Below are 15,424 nucleotides of genomic sequence, written 5' to 3'. Positions count from 1 at the left end.
AGAAACAGGGTGAGCAGATTGGTGTAACTAAGGAAATTATTTGTCTGAGCTATGATACAGAATCGGAATTGAGACATAGTAAGGCCTTGCCGTGTTATTATGTTGGCTGAAAAAGCAAGTAACTAGAAAATGGAATTCAAAGTCTAAACCAACTGTATTAGAAATAGTGAATATAGTAAGAGATAAAAGAACTGGAAATGGGATCTTTACAAAAGGGTAGGAGCAAATTACATAGCAAAAATGGGAACCTTGGCAGCAATACATGCAGAAGAGGAATGAGGTTTAAAAGAAGGTAGGATTTGAATGGGCTGTGTAGTGTTTGACTGTGATTGGGTAGATTATTAGTGATGTATAATGTTTGCAACTAAAATTGTCGATATGATCTGTGATGTAAAACACTTGCAACTGTGGGACTGTCAATGTTTTTTTTTTCATTTATATAAATGTATGATTGCCTTTATCATAAGTGAGCATTTAATAAAGATGCTTGTCTTTAAAAAAGAAAAAAAAGGCTCTAGCATTTCAGGAAGCAGAAATAGGTGGCGTTGAAAAATAGTGCCCAAAACGGCATGAGTGAGGACTACACAGCAAATGTGTGCAGCAAGCCAGGTATAGAAATAAGGTAGATAATGAAAGCTGGTGGTGGATTGCAGAAGTTCAGGAAGTCATCAAAAGAAAGAAGGAATGCAGGAAAGTGAGAGAGAGACCAGGTTAAGCAGGAATACTGGTTGGCTAAGAGAAGTTGCACTGGCAAAGAACTAGGCATCAGAAGCACTTTACCAGCTGCTAGAAAGTGATTCGGTAAATGGCACACAAAATAACAGGTGCAAGCAAAGACTGAAAGTTAAATATAGTTATCATACACCCTTCATAGTGAATCCCAGGAACAATCTGCTCACCAGTCCTCGGGACGTCAAAAGCAGAGGGAAGGAATACTTCCAGCAGCTTCTGAATGAAGAGAATCACAGAAGCTGTATTGCTGCGGACAGACAATGATGAAAGAACAGGAGGAAGCCCATTCTAGAAGTAAGAACAGCACTAAGGAAAATTAGGTCTAGGAAAGCAGCAGGCTCGGATATGATCACAGCAGATATGATCAAGATGTTGGGTGAAATAGGGGAGGAGTAGCTCGTGAGGGTACTCATAGTGGTATGGAGAGAGAGGTATATCCCACTTGACTAGAGAATACGTATTCTAGTACCAGTGTACAGCAACAAAGGGGAAATGCATAACTGAACTGTACAGAGGTATCAAAACTCCTGTCCACACTGCATGGGTGATTGCTAAATGAATATGCATAGTAGCAGAAAGTAAGATGGGAGATGAGCAGTTCGGATTCAGATCAGGGTTCAGCAGAACCAACCTGACGTTTGCAGTGAGATCGTTGAGAAGAAGCCAGAGAAGAGCAAGTAGTCCAACTGGACATTCCTAGACTTGGAGACAGCATGTGATAAGTTCCCAAGAAGGCTGACTTGGGCAGTCCTGCAGCAGTAAAATTCCCAGAAGCAATGGTAGAATGAATGCAGGCTATGTGCAAGGACCGAGTGTCTCGAGTACGAGCAGCGTTCAGTCTGTTAGAGAGGTTACTGGTGGAAGTGGGTATGCATCAGGGATCAGATCTAAGCCCACTGTTCATACTGGTGATGGACTACATTAGCAAACAGATCGGAGGGGATAGATCAACGTTGCTGTAGGCAGCTGATGTGGCATTACAGGCAGACTGAGCAAGAACTTCAGCAAAGGATAGGGGAATGGCATGCAAATATGAAGACACATGCAGTGAAACGGAGTACAGATAAGACGCTTGTAATGGCAGCAAACTGGAGAAATCAGGAGAAACTGAGACTTGGTGTTGGGAGGGTGGCCTAATGGTTAAGGTGTTTGCCTTACAAACACAACGTGCAGGGTTTGAGTCTCACAAGGGATAATTGGCTAGGCTTACAATGGCTCGCAAGGGCAGTTGGCCTACTACTAACCTATGAATCTATGAATCTTGAGATAAAAGGGAAAAGAGTGGAATAGGTTAATAGCTTCAATTATCTGGGAGGTTTGGTTGATGAGAATGGAAGTCTGAGGAGTTTCAAATCTGGAATCAGTGGGGCTGTAGCCAACTGTGTGTGTCAGGGGTAGTATATGACAGAAGAATGTCAAATGAGCTGAAAGGTACTGTGTACAGCACTACTGTGTGGTACAGAAACCTGGCAGTACAGGTAGAGCTTTGAGGAAGCTTGAGGTGATGGAGGTAAAGTGCCTGAGATGGGTGGTAAGTTGCACATTGTGGGGCAGCAGAAGCCAAAGTAGTTCCAACTGCAGAGAAGGTCATAAGGAGCAGATTATGGTGGTTCAAGTATATATGCAGAAAAGATTAATCTGGTGAAGGAGATTTAGAACAGCGGAAGAAGGCAAGGGGAAATTAGGGCATTCAGCAAAGAGGTGGATGGCTTGTATGAGAGATTTCCAGTCAGGCATGGCTGTCAAAAAAAAAAAATGCTAGGAAAGTGGCACTAAATACAGTGATGGCAACAGTTGACACAACACCCCGATGCCATGTAGAAGACCGAGGAAGTGGGAGTTGATGGTTGTGATTGTCAAAAGGAACTCTGAACCAGCTACCACCTAAGACGTGCTGTGTATCATGAAGACTGAAGAAGGGAAACAAATTGGGGTTACCCCGATTGTCTGATACCTATTCATTGGTGTGGCAGGTAAAATAAGCACTAGTCAGTCCCAGCTTTGCAAAGAGGCACTGCAGATCTGTCAGTGGACCATTGACAAGGGAAGTACTCTCAGTATTACGCATGCAGGAGAGGTGAACGTGATGATGGACTCGCTGTGGCCACTGTAGCTCTGTCCTAGAGATGTGAGGCCAAAAGGAGTTTCCTGTTTGACATATGGAAAATTTGATTTTTCCCTTCCCTTTTTTCTTGGTGCACTAAAACAGGAGGGTGGTGGAGGATTCATTCTGTCCTATGTAGTTAGGAAATTTAAAACTGTATATTCACAAACAGTTGCTTCAGATTGTAAAAGCCTACTGGGGTATGAAACATACTAGACATTGTGTTTAAGAAATTATTTGCTTCATGTCAAGTTTTACCACCCAGTGTGCTGTGATCATGGGGGTTATAAAGATTAAATTGCTGCTAGATAATTCTGCCAAACTGAAATCTAAACCAATGCACAGAAGGTTAATTGCAGACTATATGGAACCAAAGCAGTCACTTTGTAAAACTAATTGGAGTGATGCATTCAGTGGAAAAATGTAGAAGAAATATGGCAAGTTGTGAAAGTGAGATTGAATGCAAAAAAGTAAGATGTTTAACATCTGGATCTAGGCACACAAAAGGTCAGGAGGATAAATTTCCATAAGAACAAGATACTTGATTAAAGTGAGAGAGCTCAAACTATTACTTTGAAATAAACAAGCTGGGTAGACAAATTAAACATCGTGAGACAAGATCAAGCAAAAATTTGAAGAAAATTTAACGCTATTGAGCATGAGAGGAAACCATCTTATAGATAAGACCTGGAAGGAGTAAAAACATAAACTGAGCTTTGAGAGGGGGGGGGGGTTCTGATCACATCAGCCAGTTGGTTGATAATTATAGAACTATTGGTTGTGTAAAACAATTTAAAAAGTCCAGTAAGTCAGAAGTGATGAAAGTGTTTAATCCCAAACTTGAGTATGAAATAAACATGGAAACTTTATAAGAAAACAAGAATGAGCAAATTGGGAAGAACAGAGCAGAAATATACCGAGGGCATCCATTCTTATGAAAACTACAGTGTTTGTGTACACTGCCTCAGAGACATTTAACAGGAGACATTCAGGTGCATGGGGCATTTACAGACAGACAGCTCTGGGAATGTTTGGTGTTGTAGAGAATCCAACAGCCTGTGTAGAAGGTTATATAGGAATGAGCAGCTGACAGAATAGCTGCAGCATGGAATAGACCAGACTACCAAACTATATTAAAGCAAACACTAGTTTAGATGTTAAGAACAACCTGGCCACTTGCGGGAATAACTGTTTTGGTATATTGGCAGGCTAGAAGGGCATTAACGCCTGTGCTTGAAAGTTTTGTATGTATGCAAAGGGAGATTCAGATATATCTTCCTGCCATTCTTTCAAGTCCACAACTGAGCATATATTTCAGAGTAGAAAGACCAAAGCTTATTTCACTGGTAACTAAGAAGGATGTGATTTCAAGTTCTCAGGTTGCCAGCAGTATAGGAATCCTTCACACCTACAAAGCCGCAAAGTAATCGGCTCTGTTTCAAGGCATAGCTTCAATGTTTTCTGTTAACAGAGTAAACCTGCTGGACAAAAATCACCCTTTTCAGGGTGACCTGGGAGTACTGCTTGATTAAATGACCTGCTTAGTCACATAACAGAAATAGAGGAGGAAGGAATTGAATCCTATACCTTTGACTACGAGGGCACTCTTTAAGAGCTCAGAGCCTTAACTACAGGAAGCAGCTCATCATACATAATGGATGTCTGTTTTAGCGCATTACCTGGAGTCCTCAGTTCACTGTTGATGGGCACAATTTGTGGTTACTAACTGCTGTAGTTTCATCTGTTCTGCAATCATAATGCATATTGTGATGCTATCTGCTTTGAAAAATCTCTGCCAGCACTACCTTAGATACCATAATAATGGTAGACGTTCTGGCTTAAAACTGATGTGAAACCTTCCATCCCAAAAAGTGGAAGGTTCTCCATCTTGGAGAGGTGTCGTTTGCGGCCCCTGTCTGGTCAGTGTACAAATGCTTCAGACTTGTTCAGTTTTACAGTTCTGGGTTGTGTTTATTCAAGGGTCAAGATGCTTGTCAATTATTTTTGCCCATCATAACTTTATTTGATGGCAGGACTGTGATGCAGAACCATCTGAACAAGCAGTGCCTTAAACTGGTTCTCCATTGAAGAAACCCGTTCACCTCCTTAGAACATGAATTTTGTGATTGAGAAGCTTGCCTAGCCCCCATATGAGCCTTTATGTGTTGTGACTTTGAAGTTCATATCTTACAAGATACCTTCATGGTGTTCATGTCTTCTGCTTGCAAGATTTCAAAACTGCAAAATCCCTCTTTGTAGGTAACCAGATTTGGTGTTCCACAAGAATCAGCCACCTGTTTAAAAAAAAATGCGTGATCTCTTAAAAGTAGCATCAGAAATGTGTGTTAAGTAGTAACTCATGATAATGGGCGGGGGGCCATGGGGAGAAAATCCCTTCATATCCTAGATTGTCAGGCCTGAACTTTCTGTAGCCCAACTTCTGTATGACTGGAGTGCATGACTTCTGGAAGATGCAGGCAAATGTTCTGCTTTGCTGCAATAACTACCTGGCTGGTGCGAAGCAAACCATTTCCATGTAGCTTGCTAGCTGCTAGAATCGGACAGCCCAGCCCCCTGCAGGGCAATGCTGATATAAAAGGCCTTTCCACAAGATGTATAGCTGTGTCCAGTGTTTGCTTCAAAAATGTATTTGTTGCTGGTATGTCACAGCCACTTGGTCACCAATTCACATCTTCAGCAGACAGCATTAAACAAGTGAATCAATGAGTCGGGCCTCGTTTTCATTCTTGGATGTGCAGGACTTTGTTTCTTAGACTGCATTTTGCTGTCTTGTGGCTTTTGCTTTCCATGGAGTTAGCTGGTGCCTGGGATTCTTCCTAGTCTAGTCCCTCTAAAACCTGTCCTCTGTTGTAGCAGATATCCTCTTAAATTCTTTGTGAGGACACCCTCCTCTCGTCCTAATTGCTTTTCTGCTGCCCTCTGTGTCTGGATAGCCTTTTTGTCCAGCAGTTGCTTTTGGGACTGCTTGTAAGTTGGGTAGGTACATATTTTTATATTCTGATTGATCACTGTAGTTTTTTCTCTGGAAAGAAAGTATTCACTCAGTGGTTGGGGGTGACCTGATAGGTGTAGGAATGCTGTCATATAATGTTTCTTAATGTCATGGCATGTAGAAGAGTGTCTGAAAAGAAACAGCCAAACTGAAAAGGAGAAAATGTACCAGTTGTATACTCTGAAAGGGGAGCGCATCACAGACCAAGTGATGTGGTAAGGACATAACTGTTACACACATGGTTAACTGTAGATGTTAAGTTGTCAATCTCGCCTTCATTCTTGCTTGATGGGTTCGGAGCCGATCCTCGGCTCCGACTCGGCACTTGCTAAGCTCGAGAGTCACTTTTACCAGCTCGAGGCAGCCCCATATCCCATGATGCAAGGCGGTAAGTACCCAGATCTCGTTTGCCGCTTCGCTGATGAGGTCCTCCTTTTACCAGCTCCTGGTAAGTGATTTATACATTACTGTTTTTGCCCCTTTTTCTTAAACTTTAAAATTAATAGTTTTAGTCCAGTTTTAGTCCCATTCTGACTAGAATTTCCCTGTCTCCTTAAAACTTTTAGTCAGACCTTCTCCCATCCCATCCCCCCCCCCCCCCCTTGTTAGGGTGTATGTGTGTTTTTTGATAGATTAGTCTTTTCTCTTGGGATATATAATATAATTTCTTGGACAGGTGTTGTGTGTGTGTGTATTTTTAACACCATGTCTAAAGAAAGGGTCTCAGGCTTTAAGAAGTGTGACTCGTGCTGTCAGAAGATGTCTCTGACAGACGGTCACACTTCTTGCCTTTACTGCCTGGGGCCTCTTCACCTGCAGGACTCCTGTGCTATATGTCATTCTTTTAGCCAGAGTCTCCTGCAGGAGAGAAGAAATAAATTGATTTTGAGGGGCCTTCTTAAGCCGGAGGGCTCTCCGGCTAAGTCGGCTCCATCTAAGACTTCTAAGTCTTCCAAGGCCCAGGCTTCTGTGTCCAAGCCTGTGGTTCGGCTCCGACTCTTTCAGAGTCGAGATCGGCTCCGGCTGGAGCCGATTCTGGTTTACACAAACCTTCGGCACCGATGGCTATCGGTGCCGATTCTGGTTCGACCACTTCGGTGTCTGCTCCGATCGGTTCCGATCACCATGTGGCTCAGGCTTCGGTGTCGGCGCCGATCGGATCCGACACCCTTACCTTTATGGCTGTATCGGCTCCGGCCGGAGCCGATGCATCGAAACTAACTGTCGGTGCCGATAAGTTGTCGGCTCCGACAGCTTCTATGGTTTCATCGGCTCTGATGGTTCCTTCGAGGAAGAGGTCTAGGTCCCCTTCCTTGGAGCCGATACTCTCGGCTCCGGCTTCTCCTCTCCTCTCGGAACGGAGCCATCGGAGCCGATCTTCAAGGTCATCCAGGCTTTCTGACCATGATTTAGAGAGAGTGGTCGGTAGATTATTAAAATCACAGGCACTGGCCCAAATGCTACATAGTCCGTCTCAACAGACGACTATTAGTCCACACCCCATTGCAGTTCCTCCTTCGACTCTACCCCAGAGTTTGGAGTTGGAGTCTTCGGGAATAGTTTCTGCTACGGCTGAGGGACAGATACCCCCTTCTGCTCCTTCAGCCTCTACTCTTATCTCTTCTTCGAGACCTTCCTTAGAGGGATTCGGTGGTCGGGCTTCCCTGGTCTCCTCCGAGGGGGTGAGTGGCATCAGACCCTTGTCCGACCCCACTCTTCCCCTTGGAGCCTCGGCCTTGGTGAGCTCGGCTCCGACATCTGCCTCGGAGCCTTCCCTTTCAGTGGGTCCTGGATTTCCTGGCTCTTCGGAACGGGTTCTCTCGGACCTCCCTGGGAGGGGAGCCTTCGAGGTGATGAAGAGTGTGCTGGCCACTGGACTCAGCCAGCAGTCTGTTCCCTTAGCTCCTCCCTCTATGGTGCCTGTTGACATCTCTGCCACTTCTCTTGCTCCCGGACCCAGAGATCCTCCGCCTCAGGTTTCCTCACTGGGAAGAACCCCCTCTTCCGAGGATTCTCCTGATTTGTCAGGAGATCCTCCGCGGAAGAGGACCTGTAAGAGGAAACACGTAGACTCCCCCGAGTCTATCACTTCAGATACTGACTTGGATGAGTCAGAGGGATCCCCAAGATCCCCCTCTGAGGATGTCTCCTTCTCAGACATCCTAGAACTCCTTAGACAGAGGGGAAACTGGCCCACCAATAATCCCTCTGAGGATGAGTCAGTATACCTGGAGGCGTTTGGATCTCGGCCCTCCACCTCCTGGGTGTCTCCGCCTTTCGACCCCCTTATGCAGGTTATTGCTCGAAAGGCGTGGGCTTCTCCTGACTCTGTAGAGCCAGTCCCTAGGAGCCCTTCTAAATTTATTACTGCCCCGTCGGACAAGCAATTCCTCACAAAAGGTGTCCCCGCTGATGCCATGGTGGTGGCGGCTGCCACTAAGAAGGAACTTGCAGATCCTTCCGTACCTGTCCATCCTCCTAATAAGGACTCTAGGACCATGGATAGATATGGTAAGCAGATGTTCTCTTCAGCGACCTTTGCTATGCGTTCGCTGAACTACCTATGTCACTTCACCAGACTCCAGAGGGATATCCTTAAGGAGCTAGGTGAAGTAGTACAGGATCCTACAGCTGCAGGGGCTCAAGAAAAAATTGCTTTGCAGCTAGGAACCCTTAATTCTATTGCTAACTCCTCCATGCGACTGATATCATATGCTGCTGATGGAGCGAGTAGGGCCGCAGGTACAGGTGTGGCTCTTAGACGCCAAGCCTGGATGCGGCTCTGTAATTTTGCAGATCCCTTTAAAGCGTCCTTCACAAACTCTCCCTTTGATGGGTCAGCTTTGTTTGGCCCTCAAGTGAAGGAAACGCTGACCAGGTGTGAGCAGGACGGCAAAACTCTTTCTGTCAGAGGAGTCCGTTTTCCACCCCTTCTAGACCTTACCCCAAAGGGCAGAAGGGTGGCAAAATGTGGTTCCGAAATCCCTAGGAGTCACGCCCGGATTCACGTGGTCAGTTTACCCCTAGAGGCAGAGGGGTAACAACAACAGACGCTCTAGAGGCAGAGGGGGTCCACAAAACCAGGGAAGCAGAGAGCCTCTCTCTGACAAGCCCTTTCAGCATCCCTGAGATGTTGCCCGACTGTCCGTCCTTGGAGGCAGTCGGGGGAAGACTATCGCTGTACCCAGAAGCCTGGCGTTCCCTCACTCAAGACAGATGGGTACAGTCGATCATATCCGAGGGTTACAAAATTCCTTTCGAGGAAAGTCCTTTCTATCACTCAAATTCCCTTCCAGATGTACCACCCGGTCTAAGGGAAATTGCAGAGTTAGAAGTCTTAAAACTACTGCAAAAAAGAGCCATTCAGCCAGTTACAACAGATCATTCAGAGCCCGGAATCTACTCAAGGTTCTTTTTGGTCCCCATAAAGACGGGAGATTGGAGACCAATATTGAATCTCAGCAGACTCAACAAGTCTGTGAGGAAGACAAGATTCCGAATGGTCACTCTTCAGTCAATTCTGCCCTTCTTACAGAAGGACAACTGGATGTGCTCAATAGATCTTCAGGATGCGTACTATCACATAAAAATTCACAGACGCTCCAGGAGATTTCTCCGCTTTCGGCTGGGGTCCAGTCATTTCCAGTTCAGAGCCCTGCCCTTTGGTCTCACTACAGCCCCCAGAGTGTTCACCAAATGTATGGCAGTGGTCACGGCTCACCTGAGACGCCAAGGATTCCAGGTGTTTCCATATCTCGACGACTGGCTCCTTTCAGCCACCACCAGGCATCAGCTTGTTCAAGCCAGGGATTACACAATAAATCTTTGTTCTCAATTGGGCATCTCGATCAACTCCGAAAAATCATCCTTATTGCCCTGCCAGTCTATTACTTTCATAGGCGCAAACTTAAACACTGTTCGGATGTCAGCTACCCTTACAAATCAAAGAATTTCAGACATTCAAAGTCACGTCAGGATCATTCTAGCCAACAAGAAGGTACAGGCCAGAATGGTTTTAAAGGTGTTAGGCCTCATGGCTGCGGCCATTACTCTTCTTCCCCTGGCTCGCTTCTACATGCGCCTTCTTCAATGGATGTTGTTCACTCAGTGGTCTTACCAACAACTTCCAATGCGTCACCAAATACTGGTGACTCAGATTTGCAAGAATCATCTTGCTTGGTGGATCACTTCTCCCCAGATTCACCAAGGCAGACGCTTTGTACCCCCATCCCCGGTAGCCACTGTCACCACGGATGCCTCCCTGATCGGGTGGGGGGGTCATTATCAGGGCAGGATGGTTCATGGGACGTGGCAACCTTTCGAATACCACCTGCACATAAATGTCCTAGAGATGAGAGCAGTGCTTTTAACGTTGCAAGCCCTCAACGACTTTCTTCCCGTAGGGACAATTGCAGTCCACACAGACAACATGTCTGTAGTTTGGTATATCAACAAACAGGGAGGAACCAAGTCCTACCCCTTGTGTCGAGAAGCGCTCAGACTTTGGCAATGGGCGATCTCCTCTCATCGGTTTCTGGTAGCAACGCACATCCCTGGGAAAACCAACATTTTAGCGGACAGATTGAGCAGAGCTATTCTCATGCCTCACGAGTGGTCTCTCAAGCAATCTATAGTGGAAGAGATTTTTCTGGAATGGGGTCGCCCATGTTGCGATCTTTTTGCTACTCCCCAAAACAGCAAATGCCCAGACTTCTTTTCTCTCTTCCCGCTGCCAGGCCATCCCCCCAGAGATGCTCTGACCCAGGATTGGCCCCAGGGACTTCTTTATGCCTTTCCTCCTTTTCCTCTGATCCCTCAAGTTATCCAGAAAGCAACCGTTTTGAGAGCCAAATTGATTCTCATTGCTCCTTATTGGCCTCGACAAATTTGGTTTCCATTCCTCCATCGTCACCTTTTGATGCAGCCGTGGCATCTGGACCCAGTGCCAGATCTTCTGATTCACCAATCCGGTCAGCTGCACCGGTCTATCCCTTCTCTCAACCTCACGGCATGGTTGTTCCACTTCCTTCCTTAGCCAGGCTTCCTATGATCTCTAACCCTGTTAGAGACATCCTAGTAGCTTCCTTGAAATCCTCTACCAGGAGGATTTATACAAGCAAATGGAAACGTTTCTCTTATTGGGCTAAAGCCAAGAATATTGATCCCTTCACTGCTCCAGTTCAAGCAGTTTTGGATTTCTTAGCGGAGATTTTTCATGCGGGCTCCTCTTCTTCCACAGTTAGAGTTCAGTTGGCTGCTATCTCGAACTTTCATATCGGGTTCGCAGATCACAACATTATGTCCCACAGGCTTTGTAGAGCCTTCTTGAAAGGAATTTTCCTCCTGAAGCCTCCAGTCAGGAGTCCTCCTCCTCAATGGGACCTAAATTTAGTGCTGACATCCTTGATTCTTCTCCCCTTCGAGCCAGCTGTTTCTTGTTCCCTGAAATTTCTTTCATGGAAAACTTTATTCCTGGTAGCTATTACATCGGCTAGGAGGGTGTCTGAACTTCATGCTCTATCTGTTCGCCCCCCCTATTTGGTCTTCCACAAAGACAGAGTATCATTGAGAACTAATCCGACCTTTTTGCCTAAGGTCGCCTCAAAGACTAATTTGAATCAAGCCATTGATCTCCTGTATTTTTCCAAACTATTCAAACAGATCGAACAAAACTACATTATCTTGATGTCCACCGCCAACTCAGATATTATTTGGACAGAACAAAACAATTCAGGAAATCCGATCAACTCTTTGTTTCCTATGCTGATAACAAGAAAGGCCTTCCTGTTTCAAAAGTGACCTTATCTAGATGGCTTTCTTCTGTCATCTCTGAAATTTATCGGCTCAGGGGAAAACAGCTGTGCTCAAAACCTAAAGCACATTCAACCAGAAGCTTAGCTACTTCTACAGCCTTTCAAGCTAGACTTCCTTTAGACACTATTTGTGCAGCGCCACTTGGGCCACTCCTCATACTTTTGTTTCCCATTACAAATTGGATTTGGCCTCCAGGGACAGAGCCAGTTTTGGCTCTACAGTCCTCAAGAGTCTGTTCCATTGAGCCACCCAGGATAGAGGTGCTAGGGACGCGGTCCCATCAAGCAAGAATGAAGGCGAGATTGACAACTTAACATTGAGAAGTTATGTACCTACCATAACGTTCCATGTTAGTTGTCTTCTCTCGCCTTCTTTCTTGCAACCCTCCCACCTTCCCCAGGCCTGGACAGACCTTTCTCTACAAAGAATGATAGTTCTGAAGACCATACAGAGCTGGTCCTTCTACCATCCTACAGGTTTATTTCTCTTCTTCTTTCTTCCTTTGGGAAGTTATTATGCTAGGTGCTATTGCCCTTTTGTCATCAAACGAGATCTGGGTACTTACCGCCTTGCATCATGGGATATGGGGCTGCCTCGAGCTGGTAAAAGTGACTCTCGAGCTTAGCAAGTGCCGAGTCGGAGCCGAGGATCGGCTCCGAACCCATCAAGCAAGAAAGAAGGCGAGAGAAGACAACTAACATGGAACGTTATGGTAGGTACATAACTTCTCATTTTTTTTGTTCTGTCTTTTTTAACTACCCTTCTTATATGCATTTATGTAACCCTGCAGAGAGTGAAGCTGAAGTGGATGAAGATGAAACACCCAAGGTTACTACACCAATCCTGCGATCCTCCCGACGAACCCGTGCCAGATGAGAAGGTGACAACTTCACCACCACGACAGCAGATCCATCCTAAACTAGTGTGACAAAGGGAGATGCTGAGTTTGTTTTATTTCAGGTGTACATCCTTCTAAAATTATATGGAGTGTTCCCGTAACCCCCTTTTGTCAGGTGTTTGTTAACTTTTGTGAAAAGAAGGATCTAACAAATGTCTGTCAGCATTTGTAACTTGTATTTCTGTGCAGCTTTGAACACTTATTTCTTGTAAAAAGACATCGATCTATTTTAATTACTTAGAAGAGTCTCTTCATCATGATGTCTTGTTTGTCCACAAAACTTTATTGAATTATACCAGTGATTGGTGCAAGAACAGCCCACCACTTTTACAGTAGGCAGTGATTATGACAGTATATATGCAGTCAGTGAACTGCTGACAGATTAGTGCCAAGGTTAGCTGCCCCCACATCAGTGCACTGGTGTAATCATGTGCAGAGGGAATTTGTAGCTTGAGAAGTGTAGGTAGTATTCCTAAAATGGTTCCTGTTTCACATAACTACCTGTTTTGCTTTCACAATGTAAGTATGAATTCACCATTAGGGTTTGGTCAAGTAATCTGACATTTTTTTTAAATAAGTTTGCTTTTTTATATACACGCATCTGTTTTTAGATTGTAATTCAAGTTACAGTAAAGCACTCTGGATGTTATGTGCCTTTAGGTGTTATACAAGCAATTCAGACTCCCCATGGGCCTTGACTTCTTCCCCTTTTATGATTTACTACTTGTATAATCCACATTTTTGTATTTATGTTGATGTGTAAGGAGAAGTGTCATCACTCACAATAAAAGTGACAGTAGAGTCTTGTTAAAGGATTATATCTAGCTTTTATGCTGCTATGCCTCTGGCTGCTGCTAATACATTTAATAAACAATGATTTTACCTGTGTATGTATGAGTATATGTATATTATGCCTTTGTTGGGCATAAGTGTTTTCACTTTGTACATGTCTTGTCATTTTATGAATGTCTTTTTTCTGTATCTGTATTTATGTACGATTTTCTTGTTCTGTTTTTGACGGGGAGATTCTTGGCTCCTCTTTTAATTAAATATTCTAATTCTTAATGTGCTGCTGTCCATTTCTGACTCATTCCTTTTAGAAAGCACTGTAAAGCCCATTTAGAACCTTTACATCACACTCCAGTCATTTGATTAAAATGTGCTGTTTACAAATAAGCATGTAAATACAGGTGATGGGAGATGCTTAGACATATTTTTGGCAGTTTCATATTTTGTGAAAATTGAGTCAACCGGTAACAAATTGTCCAGCGTTCTCCAGTTCCCATGATCAGTGTCATGGGAATTCATTTCCCCATAGTAGTAGGTAAACTGGCTTCCGTAGCATGCTTGTAAAGAGAAATGTCCCCCGCAGTCTTTCCTTTATTTGCTACCAGTTTGTTGAATCATTGTTTTACTTGTATTCAGACTGTTTAGTAACCTCTGCAGTTGTTACAAGCATTTGTTCATTCATTCAGGACCTTTCTGTTCATACCTTAACCATTGCTGTTGTGATCACACAGAGCAGACATATAGTGCCCGTTCATATTGTGTCTCTAGTGCATATTCCTAATCCTAACCTTTGAATAGGATCTGTTGAGAGTCAAAAGCAGAATCGTATACTACTAGATTGGATCAAAGGTATCTAAGTAAAATATGGTGCTATTCCCCTGATGAAGCTGGCAGGGGAGGATGGAAGTGAAAGGTCACTGCCTGCTTGCCTGTTCAGGAGTGGCTGTGGCTCACTATTTGGATGATACCTAGCAGGACCGGTGAGTATTGCACCCTGAAGCATGAAGCATGTACAGTACACACTGCCATGATAGTGCCAGAGAATCATCCATGAGTATGAAGTCTCCCTGTGGCTGTCAGCACACAACGATGCTTAGATGGATGCAGAGTAGTGGGAAGGATGGTGCTGCTCCATTGGGTGTGGGTAAGTCGATCTGAAGGACCAGCAAGCTGACCTGATCCATATAGCCATTCTCACTTCTAAGAGATTGGATGAGCTGATATGGCCACCCAGACGAGAATAAATGAGTTTATAGGGTTCTCACTTAGCCAAGGGGTGCCTGGCTCCAGCTCCTCAAAGTGAATGGGGCAGATAGGGTTCACACAGGAAGTGCAATCAAGCGAGGTCCAGTTGAGAGTCAAAAATCTATATCCAGTTCCATGAAACCTATAAGGGAAATGCAAATAAGTGTTCTTGCAAGGCAAGTCCCCCTGCACCTACACATGGAGTTTTCACTTCATACCACCATACATAAATTGACAAACTCTATTGTTGTACAACTGCACCATCTTCAGATCTTGCCACAATTCATATTAGCAACTGTAGTCTCCATTTGCATTTGGTTTATTGGATTGGCCTGCTTCTAGAATTTCCTGATAAATGCCAGCATATTCATTAATGACTTTTACTCTTCTCTCTCCAATGGGTCAGTAATACAATATGCGGATGGCTCGGCTCCAATGGGTCAGTAATACAACATGCGGATGGATCAGCAATTATCTGCACTGCCAACTCTGCACCTGACCGTATCACTTACCACAATATCTTCTCATCCACTGAAACCTGAATGGCTAGCAAGCATCTTGCCCTTAACCCCAACAAAACTAAACTTCTACTGTCCGTCCCCAAAAGACTACCCTCTTGTCTGGATTCACCATTCACTCTCAATTATGCTGTCATTGAAGTAGTCTCCCACTCAAAACTTTTAGGGATCATCATAGATGAAAACCTAACTTTTGACTTGCACGTCCACAATAATGTCAAAAAGACTCTACAAAAACTGAGCACCCTTTACAGACACAAACATTTCCTAAACAAACCCTTGGTTCAACATTTCTCCTACCTTGCCTCCTC

At 44.5% G+C, this 15,424-nt stretch overlaps 1 protein-coding gene across 1 annotated transcript in view; it reads left to right on the top strand.

Moving 5' to 3' along the window:
* NCAPD2 (non-SMC condensin I complex subunit D2) overlaps positions 1 to 13,617 on the top strand; it is a 1,714,408-nt gene extending 1,700,791 nt beyond the window's left edge. The window contains exon 32 of the mRNA XM_044079588.1: positions 12,454 to 13,617. Coding sequence (XP_043935523.1) covers positions 12,454 to 12,539 — 86 coding nt within the window. The 3' untranslated portion in view covers positions 12,540 to 13,617. The remainder of the gene's footprint in view (positions 1 to 12,453) is intronic.
* The last annotated feature ends 1,807 nt before the right edge of the window (positions 13,618 to 15,424 follow it).

This window comes from Protopterus annectens, chromosome 8.part0, assembly GCF_019279795.1.
Source record: "Protopterus annectens isolate FY-2018-M chromosome 8.part0, PAN1.0, whole genome shotgun sequence".
Taxonomy (NCBI): Eukaryota; Metazoa; Chordata; order Ceratodontiformes; family Protopteridae; genus Protopterus; species Protopterus annectens.
The sequence above is the reverse complement of the archived record's forward strand: the minus strand, read 5'-3'. Positions and strand labels throughout refer to the sequence as shown.